The sequence below is a fragment of the Somniosus microcephalus genome, chromosome 3, assembly GCF_052327205.1.
Source record: "Somniosus microcephalus isolate GS21.2 chromosome 3, FLI_Smic_1.0, whole genome shotgun sequence".
In the NCBI taxonomy this organism is placed as follows: Eukaryota; Metazoa; Chordata; class Chondrichthyes; order Squaliformes; family Somniosidae; genus Somniosus; species Somniosus microcephalus.
Window position 1 is genome coordinate 286,628,589 of NC_140989.1, and position 12,295 is coordinate 286,640,883.

At 47.8% G+C, this 12,295-nt stretch overlaps 1 protein-coding gene across 1 annotated transcript in view; it reads left to right on the forward strand.

Annotated features, from left to right (window-relative positions):
• The window catches only part of ak4 (adenylate kinase 4), a 98,079-nt gene extending 85,999 nt beyond the window's left edge, over window positions 1-12,080 (forward strand). The window contains exon 6 of the mRNA XM_085982704.1: window positions 4,167-12,080. Within this exon, the coding sequence (XP_085838830.1) occupies window positions 4,167-4,290 (124 nt within the window). The 3' untranslated portion in view covers window positions 4,291-12,080. The remainder of the gene's footprint in view (window positions 1-4,166) is intronic.
• The last annotated feature ends 215 nt before the right edge of the window (window positions 12,081-12,295 follow it).

The following is a 12,295-nucleotide window of genomic DNA, read 5'->3' on the forward strand; positions in this document are numbered from 1 at the left end:
CTCCTTTTCGACGGAGGAGTGTCTCGTCTCGGGGCCCTGGAGGGTCCTTGAGAAAAAGGCCACGGGTCTGCCCGCCTGGTTAAGGGTCGCGGCTAGGGCGAAGTCGGAGGCACCGCTCTCCACTTGGAAGGGGATGGACTCATCCACCGCGTGCATTGCGGCCTTCGCGATATCGTTCTTGATAAGAGTGAAGGCTGCACACGCCTCTGGTGTCAGGGGGAAGGAGGTGGCTTTGATGAGGGGCCTGGCTTTGTCTGCATAGAGGGGCACCCACTGGGCGTAGTAGGAGAAAAACCCCAGGCATCTCTTCAGTGCTTTTTGGCAGTGGGGAAGGGGTAGCTCCATTAGGGGGCGCATTCTGTCGGGGTCGGGCCCGATGACTCCGTTCTCCACCACGCAGCCGAGGATGGCCAGGCGCTTGGTGTGAAACATACATTTTTCCTTATTGTACGTTAGGTTCAGCCGTTGGGCCGTACGGAGGAAATTTGCTAGATTAACGTCGTGGTCCTGCTGGTCGTGGCCGCAGATGGTGACGTTATCCAAATAGGGGAAGGTTGCCCGCAGCGCGTTCTGGTCAACCATTCGGTCCATCTCCCTTTGGAAGACCGAAACCCCGTTGGTGACGCCGAAGGGGACCCTAAGGAAGTGGTAGAGGCGGCCGTTTGCCTCGAAGGCAGTATACTGGCGGTCCTCATGGCGGATGGGCAGCTGGTGGTACGCTGACTTAAGGTCGATGGTGGAGAATACTTTGTATTGCGCAATCTGATTGACCATATCAGATATGCGAGGGAGGGGGTACGCGTCCAGCTGGGTGTACCGGTTTATGGTTTGGCTGTAGTCGATTACCATGCGGCGTTTTGCAGTGGTTTTAACGACTACAACCTGGGCTCGCCAGGGGCTAGTGCTACCTTCGATAATGCCCTCCTTCAAGAGCCGCTCCACCTCAGAGCTGATAAAAGCTCTGTCCCCGGCACTGTACCGCCTGCTTTTGGTAGCGATGGGTTTACAGTCGCGGGTGAGGTTAGCGAACAGGGGAGGGGGGGGGACTTTTAATGTGGAAAGGCTGCAGGTGGTTTGCAGCGGGCGATTTAAAAGTTGTTGGTTGCAGACTGTGAGTGGGGGGAGGGGTCCACCGTATGCTAGTGTGACACTCTTAAGGTGGCACTGAAAATCCAACCCTAGCAGGACGGCAGCGCAAAGACGGGGCAGGACTAGCAGTTTAAATTTTTGATATTCAGTGCCCCCTACTGACAGGGTCACCACACAGTAGCCGCTGATGTCCATTGACTGGGACTTGGACGCCATAGAAATGCGATGGTGCGTTGGCAGAATCGTGAGGGAGTGGCTACGTACCGTGTCGGGGTGGACGAAACTCTCTGTGCTCCCGCTGTCGATCAGGCAACTGGTGGCGCGGCCGTTTACCGCGATATCCATCATGGAGCTGGATAGATGGTGAGGGTGGCCTTGATCCAGCGTCACGGAGGCCAGTATGTGGCTTAGTGAGTCACTATAGTCATCCGCCGAGACGGTGGTCGGTTCCGGTGACGAAATGGCGGTTGAGTGCGTTGGATACGATGGCGGCGGATGCCATGCGGCCGGGGGTACACAAAATGGCGGATAAGATGGCTGCTCCCACGGCCCGCACGCTGCGCTGCTGGCTGGCTTCCCCTTGCAGGCGTTAGCGTAATGGCCTTTCTTCCCGCAGCCCGAGCAGGTAGCTGTCTTAGCTGGGCAGTGCGCTCTGGGATGTTTTAACTGGCCACAGAAATAGCATTTTTGGGCCTGGTTACTGGGCATCGAAGCAGTTCTTACCGGAGGCTGCTGTCTCGGTTGGGTTGCTGCAGCGGTTGGTGCCGGGGGCGGCGGTCCCGTGTCCCACGGTTTCGATTGCCATGTCTCGGCGCCGTTACGGGGGTATGCCTCGAGGTTTCGGTGGGCCTCCTCTAACGAGAGCGCAAGGGCAATGGCCGTCTTCAGGTCGGGTTCCTTGCTTTCTAGCAGTCTCTGCCGGGTGTGGTCTGACTGGAGGCCCCTGACGAAGGCATCACAGGCGAGTCCCTGCGCGTGCTCCACAGCCGTTACCGCTTTACAATCGCAGTCTCTGCAGAGTGCCAGTAGCGCCCGTGCAAATGCCCCTACCGATTCTCCCGGTTGCTGCCTGCGGGATCCCAAGAGGTGTCGGGCGTAAATTGTGTTCACTGGGCGCGTATATTGCCCTTTTAGTAGCTCGAGGGCCGCCACGTACGTATTAGAGTCCAGGATTAGCATATATACTTGATGGCTCACCTGGGCGGTCAAAATTTTCAGTTTGTGATCCTCCTCTGTAACCTGTGAGATTGCGAGGAAGGATTCAAAGCAGCTCAGCCAGTGTTCAAACTTGGCTGATGCACCCACATCTTGAGGGTCGAGGTCCAGGCGTGGTGGTCTGAGGGCTCTCAGCAATGTCTGCTGTATCCGTTGCTGTTGTTGCTCCTCAGGTGTCGCCATTTAACTTTTAGCTAATAAAATTGATACGCTTATCAATTACTTCATAAAAGGTGATGAGTCGAAGAAGAGATGATGAGTCGAAAGAAGAGATGAATAAGGCTTTTATTAGCTAAGAAGAGACCATGCTTCTTCGTGAGTGACTGAACAAGTCTGAACGAAACCCACACAGTGGTGGGTGGAGTCAGCTGAGGCATGCCTCCATACACAGCGCCACCCAGAGGTGGCAATATACAATACAGTGGTTTACCACATTAGTCTACCGACCAGTACTTCACCTTCTCTCTCCTTTGTCCCCATCATTGTTCCTCCACATCTTCCTTCTCCCCATCCCCTCTAGACCTCCCACCACCTAATATCACTCCCCTGCCACCCATCTCCCATCCTCTTCATTTCCCACTCCCCTCTCATCTCTCTTCTGTTCTCCATCCCTCCATTTTCCCTTCCCTCCATTCTCCCATTATTGTTATCTCAAATTTTTTGTCTTTTAATACTCCTATGCAGCGCCTTGGGACGTTTTACTACATTAAAGGCACTATATAAATACAAGTTGTTGTTGTTGCTTTTCCTCTGTCAATTCCTTTCTCTCTTCGCCCCCCCTCCCCATCCTTTAGCCCTGCTTGATACGAACACTGCTTTTAGTCTTGACTCCCCAACGTTCAGTGCCACAGGATCTTGACTAATCATAAATACATCCGGAAAAGCTGGTTCAGTGCCTTTAATGCTTTTTCAATGTTGAAATTATTAGCTTTTTAAAAATTCATCTTTGGCACAGTGCATGCTTATGAGGGGATAGTTTAGAGTGCTATTGGCAATAGCTTGCAAGCAGATTGTTCACCAGGCCCCTCATTGCTGCATTTGGTGATGGTGTGCAGAGATTGGGAGGAAAGGTAAAGGTACTTCAGATCACTGTAAAACATATTTATGAATGGAAGGTTATGTGATGATGTGGTAATAATATACATTAAAAATTCTATTTATACGTTGGTGCTTTTGTTGTACATTTTGCAAAAGCATTGATACAAGAGCCCAATCTGTATTGCTCAGTCCCACACCAGGTGCTGCATTGGGTAGCAGGAGGTTGATTTAAAATCCTGATTTTAACCTAACCCGGTCAGCCTGGTTTTGGATTCCCATTTTACACGCTGCCCAATTTTTACGCTTTATTGCCTTCAATGGAGCTGGGCGGGTTAGGTTAAAATCGGGGCTAATGAGTCTGTTAGCACAGTTGTTTTTATGGGCATAGTAGTGTTTCTTCAGGATTGGTGGAGAGAAAGGGTTATGTGGCTGGGCAGGAGCATTTAGGTACTTTCTTAATTTGTTTCGGAATACTGTGGATTGGGCATTCTTGAGATGCCTAGAGCAGATGGTGTTTTACCCTTCACCCACCCCCCTCCACTCGTTATTTGCCTGTTCCCCCCTCTCTTGTATCTACTTGTAGAGGAAGCTTGTTCTATAGGCCTCTAGGAATGGTGTCAATACTGCTCAGTACTTTTCCAGCAAGGCATAAGCTCTAACTGGTATATGACTCATAGATACTTGATCCACAAAATTGAGATTTTAAATCAACCTTGTACTACCCAATGCAGCACCTAGTATGGAACTGTGCAATGCAAATTGGGCTATAGAAAGCCGATTAGTGTATAATCATTTTTTTTGTCTGCTTTTTATTTTTCTTTCAGAACCAAGGGAATCTTGCACACATTTTCTGGGACAGAAACGGACAAGATTTGGCCCTACGTCTATTCACTGATGAGTGCCAGGATTCCACCCCTTAACGTTGAGACACCAGGCAGAGAAAAGTGAGCCTTTCCAAGCAGAAGATTTCCAGGCACTGTGGTATTCAAAGGAAAATACAGTGGATTTTCCTTGCACCTTCTGCGTTCAACTTGATTCTAGATAACATTATCTCCTAAGCGTAAACGAGTTATAGCTGTGCTTGTCTTGGTGAGGCATTCTAATCTGTATAAGCCTCTGAAAAGAGTTTGTATTCTTACATTATGTAAGCATAAATATAGACAGTAAACTGCTTGCAAAAATCATTCCAGATAGGGTTTTACAAATGTTTTTCATCCGAGATGTCCCTTGCCCTGTATAAATGTACTTCGAACAATTCCACAACATGGAACATCCTGCTATTCCTGGAATGACTTTCTTTTATATTATTTAAATAGGCCATTAATTGGAATATGTGCAAAGAAGGAAGGGCTGCTGCTTAGTATTGGATAGGCTTGTCTTTACTCTAACTGTGGCAGGTCCACTTGGGCTATTATGTTGTCTTGTACCCCTCTCACCCAGAGACAGATGTGAGGCTTTTTAAAAAAATAAAACAGATGTTGTGTTCTACCAAGGCAATGGCTGTTAAAGCTGAGAAATAGACCACTTTCCCATTTCAGCACTCCAAGGTCAGATAGATGCAGAGTAAAACTCCCACCGTTCTGCCCCAACAATGAGGGTCAACTCCAACCTCAAGAGAATCCTACTCCACCATTTTAAACTTTTTCTATTTTCCACAGCAACCATTTTGACATTATCAGTTGAAAGCTGAAATAGAGGCAGGTTTGTGCTGAACTAGGAGCTGGGTAGGACTAAGCCTAACTAATTTCATTTGGATCCCTGCAGTCAGCAGAGCGAAGAGATTGTCAGTCCTCAGTCTGGCCCAGATTTATACTTTGCTCTTATTTTTACAAAGACAGCTTAAAATGAAATGTATAATTCAATTGCAGAGTCTAGTTGCTGTCAGTTTACATCATACTCCATTCAGTATAGACACAATTCAGCCAGCTGGAAGTGAAATGCATTAAATTATCTGAGGACAAGCTTTGTATTTGTTTTCTTAGGATTTCTTCAGTTATTTTACAAAATAAAAGTCCTTCTCGCCTGAAGGTGCTGACTCATGGTGTACAGGTTCACAGATTACCCTCTGGTATCTTAGATAAATTTCCCTGTGCTCAACACAAAATACAGCTTCCACTGGCAAGCCTAGACAGTGAATGCAGACAGGCTATTCACCCATAGGAGGTGGCACAGCTAGATTGACTTTGGTCCCCAGCTGATGTCAGCACACAAACCTTTGCCAGCAGGGGTCATTGAATAGGGATCAAGATCAGGAACATTGGGTGATTAATTGTTTCCCTCCCTTGTATTTGCCTGCCTTTAAGGCCCTGGGTAGACTGGGCACCTATTTGGATCACATAACTGCTGTGCTTTAATGGCCCAACAGAGATAAAGCGGGGCACAAACAGCTCCCCATGTCACAATAGAGATTGCCTGAAGGACAGTCTGCCAGAAGTTTGACCTACCTACTGCTGGATAGAGATGAGCAGGAAGAGGCCATTATAGTCAATTTTCCACCAATTTTCCCCTCCATTCTGTCTTGAAAGCTTTGGCACCTTATTGAGGTATGGTTTCACAGGCACCAAAGACCATCCAGTACTTTGCCCAAGTGACCATTTTTCATGTGTGTGCCAAGACAGTGTATTATGTCCGTGTATAATTGAGACACGGACTGCAGGAGTTGATTATAACAAGTCTTTACTGAATGGAGACAACCTGGGAACTGAAACTACAGAAGCCTGCTAGGGCCTTTTATACAGGGGTGGTCACTGCCGGTACTGCAGTCTGAGACCAGTTATTCCCTTAAAGGTACATACACAACAATTCCTCCCCTTTTAGATAAACAGTACATAACATTCATTTAACAACTAAATAATAACTAATTACAATTACAATTACGGTTGCTAGATACATTGGTTGAAGTTAAGCAATTATAAGTTCAGTCTTTGAGGAGGCTTCCTGATTCTGTCTGGATAACGCCTCTTTGGGATATCAGGTTCTTCTGGCAAGGTTGAGTCGGGATCAATGTCGTTGTTTGGTTTGTCTGCTTCCAATATCACCGATTCTGCGGTAGATGCAATTGGTACTTCGGTTTCATCGTCAGGTGTATCAGATCGTGGTGTGGAGTTGACGTTTTCCAGTGACTCTAGAATCTGGTCAGCATGGCATCTTACAATGCTCTCCCCAACGTCCACGGTATACATTAGAGGTCCTTGCCGTGTACAGATCGTTCCTGGCTGCCATTTCTCTGTGCGGTAGTCCCGGGCCAAAACTGGTTGACCTATCTTAAAACTCCTGGTCAGCCTTTCATTCATATTCTGAAACTGCCTGTTCTCCACATCTCTTCGGACGTTTGGCTTAACCAAATCCAAGCGGCATCGTAGTCTTCGATTGAAGAACATCATGGCTGGAGTTTGGTTGGTAACCGCATGTGTCGCATTCCGGTAGGCAAACAAGAAGTTATCCACCTTGTGTTGTAGGGGTATATCTTCATTACACATTGCCTTGATAGCCTTCTTGAATGTTTGAACAAACCTCTCGGCCAATCCATTAGTGGCTGGATGATATGGGGCGGATGTGTAATGCTTAACACCATTGTTCTTTAAGAACCTCTGGAACTCTTCAGACACAAACTGTGGTCCATTGTCAGAGCAAATCTGCTCAGGCAGTCCATTCCTGGCGAATATGGTTCGTAAGACTGTGATCATTTTTTCTGTGGTGGTTGAGGACATTTTTATTACCTCTGGCCACTTTGAATGTGCATCCACCGCAATTAAAAACATCGAGTCCATAAAGGGACCAGCAAAATCAATGTGCACCCTTTGCCATGGAGATGAGGGGCTTGTGGTGGGGCGTTTTGGACCTTCTGGCATCCTATACAGCTCTTGGTCATCTCTTCGATTTCTCTATCGATTCCCGGCCACCACACAAACGCTCTGGCTAAGTTCTTCATTTTTACCCCTCCCAGATGACCCTCATGAAGCTCATTCAGCACTCTATCCTTCAATTTGGATGGAATTACTACTCTGGATCCACACATCAAGGTTCCTCTGCACACTGACAGCTGTTCTCTTCTCGGCGAGAATGCTGGCAGCAGTGGTTCGCCATGTGCTGGCCATCCCTTCACCGTTAAATCATAGACCCAGGAGAGTGTCGGGTCATTTCGTGTTTCCTTTTCTATGTTTGCATTCGTCACAGGGAGACATTCGACTATAGTCGAGTGGAATAACTCCACTGGATCCACTGCCAGTTCTTCCTCCACCGTTGGCAACGGTAGGCGCGACAATCCATCAGCATTCCCATGCTGTTTAGTTCCTTTGTACTCGATGTCATATTGGTGAGCCCCTAGGAAAAGGGACCACCTCTGTAGCCGTTGTGCCGTCATTATCGGTACGCCCTCCTGAGGGTTGAAAATGGAGACAAGAGGTTGATGATCAGTTAGTAGAATAAATATCTGACCGTGCAGGTAGTGATTGAACTTCTTCACCCCCCACACCATGCTGAGGGCCTCTCTTTCAATCTGGGCGTAGTTACGCTCGGCTGAAGTTAACAAGCGTGACGCAAAAGCTATCGGCCTCTCTGAACCATCAAGGAATTTATGTGACAGTGCCGCCCCAATGCCGTAGGGAGACGCATCACACGCCAGTCTTATCGGTAGTGATGGGTTGTAGTGAGCCAATACTTCTCTTGAAGTGATTAAGTCCTTACTCTTCCGAAAAGCACGCTTACAATCATCGCTCCATTTCCATGCTACCCCCATTCGTAGCAGGGCGTTCAGTGGGTGCAGAATTGTCGACAAATTCGGCAAAAACTTATGATAGTAATTCACCAACCCAAGGAATGACCTCAGTTGCGACACATTTTCAGGCGCTGGGGCCTTAACAACCGCTTCAATTTTGTCAGGGGACTTATGTAACCCCTCTTCATCAATCACGTGGCCACAATACAATATCTGTTTCTTAAAAAATTCGCACTTGGGGCGGTTGGCTCGCAGCCCATGTTCCCGTAGTCTAGTGAGCACCTGTTCTAGGTTGTTAAGGTGTTCACTGTCATCTTCACCTGTTACAAGGATGTCGTCCAAGTAACACTGAGTCCCCGGAATCCCTTGCAGGACTTGTTCCATCGCTCTTTGCCATATCGCCGGAGCTGATGCTACTCCGAATACCAGTTGATTATACTGGTAAAGACCTTTGTGAGTGTTTATCGTGAGATACTTCCTAGAGGATTCTTCAACCTCCATCTGCAAATATGCTTGTGCTAGGTCAATTTTTGTAAAACGCTTCGAGGCGAAGATATCTTCTATCCTTGGAAGAGGATATTGTACTGTGTGAAGGGCTGGGTTCGCCGTCACCTTGAAGTCCCCACAGATGCGAACCTTCCTTGGCTCCTCAGACTTATTGTTTAACGTTTTTTTCATGACAGGAACGATGGGTGTCACCCACTCGCTCCAGTCTACCTTAGATAACACGCCTGCATTCTCCAGATTCTCCAGCTCTGCCTCGGCGGCTGGGCGAATTGCATATGGTACCGGTCTTGCTTTGAAAAACTTGGGAATTACATTCTCCTCTATTTTTATCGAGGCGGTTACACCTTTAAGAGTGCCCAGTTCTTGTTGAAATAACTCTTTGGCGTTAGCTAAGATTGTTGACAATCGTCCAGGAGTGACGTCGTCATCCTTTTTACCAGCCACCGTCAGTGCCTGAATGGAGTGCCAGTCTAAACTTATCTTTCTGATCCATTCACGTCCCAATAACGGTGGTCCACCATCTTGCAGAATGTAGAGATACAATTTCCGTATTTTCTTGCCGTTGTATTCGACAGGCACCCTTATTTTTCCTCTGGGGTATACTTTTTGCCCCGTATACGTCCTCAAGACAATGGATGTCTCTCTCAAAGGTATGTGTGAGAATAGCCGCTCGTAGTCTCGTCGATTCATGACGGTTAGAGCTGATCCTGTATCCAATTCCATTTTGACTTGGGACCCTGCTATCGTGAGGGTGACCCAAATGGTTCGGTGATCCTCTTTTGTGATTATGTTGTGAAGTTTGAGACAGCTTAGTCTCTTGTTCCCGGATTCACTATCGCTCATCCAGTCTTCGGAACTACTGTCTGTCATCTTTTGTACTTTCCTGTATGGTTCCTTAGTAGCCTTTTTGTTGTCGTTGGTCTTCTTCCCAGACCTGCAAACTCGTGCAATGTGTCCCATCTTTCCGCATTGCCTGCATATTTTGTCCTTGGACCAGCAGTCCTTCTGGTCATGGTTTGTTCTGCCGCAGCGATAACATTTTGCAAATCCCCGTGTCATTTCGTGGGTGCCGTAATGCTGTGGCTTTTGTTGTATTTCCGCAGCTCCCCTTGCTGCTGCTTCGTACGATACTGCCACGCTGAAAGCCTTATCTAGCGTCAGCTCTTTCTCTGAGAGTAACCTCTTCTGGGTTCCTTCACTCAGGAGTCCACAGACAAATTTGTCCCGTAAGGTATCTGCCAGTCCTGCTCCGAACTGGCAGTGCTTTGATAGCTTGCGTAGTTCCGTTGCTCTCATTTTTATGCTGATTTCTCCTGTGGAATTTAAATTTTTCTGCTATCAGCAGCGGTGTAGGATTTAGGTGTTCCTGTAGGATAGCAACAATTTCGTTAAAACTCTTCGCCTTCGGTTTGGCTGGAGTAATCAGGTCCCGCAATAGGCCGTATGTTCTTGCGCCCATTAAATTTAGCAATACCGATGCCTTTTTCTCATTGGCTATTTCGTTTGCCTCGCAATACACCTCGACTCTTTCCACATACTTGGTCCAGTCTTCTATTGCATTATCGAAGGCAGTGATATCGCCAGTCTTTGGCATCTTGAAAATCTAAGATGGCGCCTCCCACGCTTTTCCTTCTTCCCCGCCGAGTTAAGATGGCGCCTCCTGCGCTTTCCCGCCGCTGCTGCCAACGCTGTTGCTGGCGATTATATTTATTTTACTATCCTGTAATGGCGATGCCCTATGGTCTTCGCGCCTCCCCAATCGCTGCTGCCAACGCCGCTCTCCACGGTATTTTTATTTTTCTATCGCGCTTCAATATTTGCTCCGTTAATTGAAGAACCGTTCCCGTCGTGGAGCGGACCCTCTGGGACACTTCACTCCCTCTTCTTAGGTCCGAACGCTGCCTGGCTTCGAAGCACCGGCCGCGCCCTGTGTGCTCCACCCTCTCTCTCTCTCTTTGCTTCCCGACTCGCTGCCCGGCCCCGTTGCAGAGCCACCCGATCGAGCTCTAGCCCGCCGCAGCCCAGGAAGGATCAGTGCACTACCTGCCACCAGCCCGATTAGCTGGGAAACCACAGACTGGAGAACCAAGCCTGGCTCTCGACAGTCTCTCCTGCAATTTTTCAATTCGATGATTTGGAGGGCGGTTGCCCACGGTCGACGCCCGTTTCTCGAGTTTCTTTGGATTATTTTTTTTTCTTTCTTCTGGCTCCGACCTTCAATAACATCGTCTGAGGTGCTGCCGAGTTGCAGGTAAGTTCATTTCTTACTCGTCGCCAGTATTATGTCCGTGTATAATTGAGACACCGACTGCAGGAGTTGATTATAACAAGTCTTTACTGAATGGAGACAACCTGGAAACTGAAACTACAGAAGCCTGCTAGGGCCTTTTATACAGGGGTGGTCACTGCCGGTACTGCAGTCTGAGACCAGTTATTCCCTTAAAAGTACATACACAACACAGTGAATTTTGACAAGCTGTTTTATCATAATGGGCTCCACAGCTAAGTTTGACCTTCCCCTCATCCAACATCTACAGGCATGTACTTCTTGGAAGGCCAGGATCAGAAACACTGGGTAGCTTTTCTTTTCCCTGTCTAAGCTAGAGGACAATTGTGGTGCCCTTATTACTTCCCTGTCTGAAATGAGCTAGCATCTGTACAGACTGGTGATTGAACTTGGGATCTTACTGGACTGTATGGGGAAGAAATTGCTTTTGCGTCAGTTCTCACTCGAAACTGGACCTTGGACCTCGGACCTCATCTCCAAAATACTGGCAAGCTATAGATCCCAATCGGGCATCCTGATGGAGCTCACAGGTCATGGCCTTCCCAAAATTGGTCGGTTGGGATGCCGCGTTGGTCCACACCAGATCCAGGGGCGGGAGAGGCGAACAGGAGAGGGGTGAACGTGTGCCAGCAGCAGCCCGCAGTATTACTGTGGAGCCAGGAGGAGCCCTTTTGTACCCCTTGGCTCCACGTTGAGGCAAGAATAAAAATCGGAAACTTACTGTGCCTTTGGTGGTCTCCAGCAGTCACTTTAAGAACCTTTGGTTAGGCCGCGTTAGACCCGGAAAAATTAAGCGGTGCATGCGCAGCACATGCTCCATCCAGTTTCTGCTAAATTTGACAGCGGGATCCTAAAACAGGCATTAAGCCCTTGATATTCAAGGGGTCCAATGCTTGTTTTAGGCTGGCACCCTGGGCACAGGAAGTTGGCAGCTGGTATACTTCCAAAAGGGGGTTGGGTGTGGGAGATAGCACCCAAAAGTTGGTTCCCCCATATGCATTTTGCACCCAATTAACAGGCACAATGGGGACCAATTCCTTCCGTAACTCAGTGCCACACTGGCCAGTGCTCTTACCAACTGGAAAGCCCAATGCACTATTACTTGTGTAAAACTACTTCATGTTCAGGTTTACCTCCTGTGCAAGTTCACTGCACACTGATTTTATTTTTTAAAAAGCAAAGTCTCTTTGCAATTCATGTGTAATTAAATAAAAAAAATGAAAGGGGTACTCCAGATTGAGTCATTTATGTTAAAGTACTCTGTGTCTATAAAATGTTCATCTTAATGTTTGCCTTTAAAAATAAATTTCAGTTCACTGCGTCAATGAAAAAAAATGCCCTTTTGGGCTTCCTTCACTCCAGAGCCACTCAGGTGACATCACCGACAGAGAGTTGCTCCTGCTTTAAGACGTGGTTCCATTCTTTGTAATGAGGTATACCCA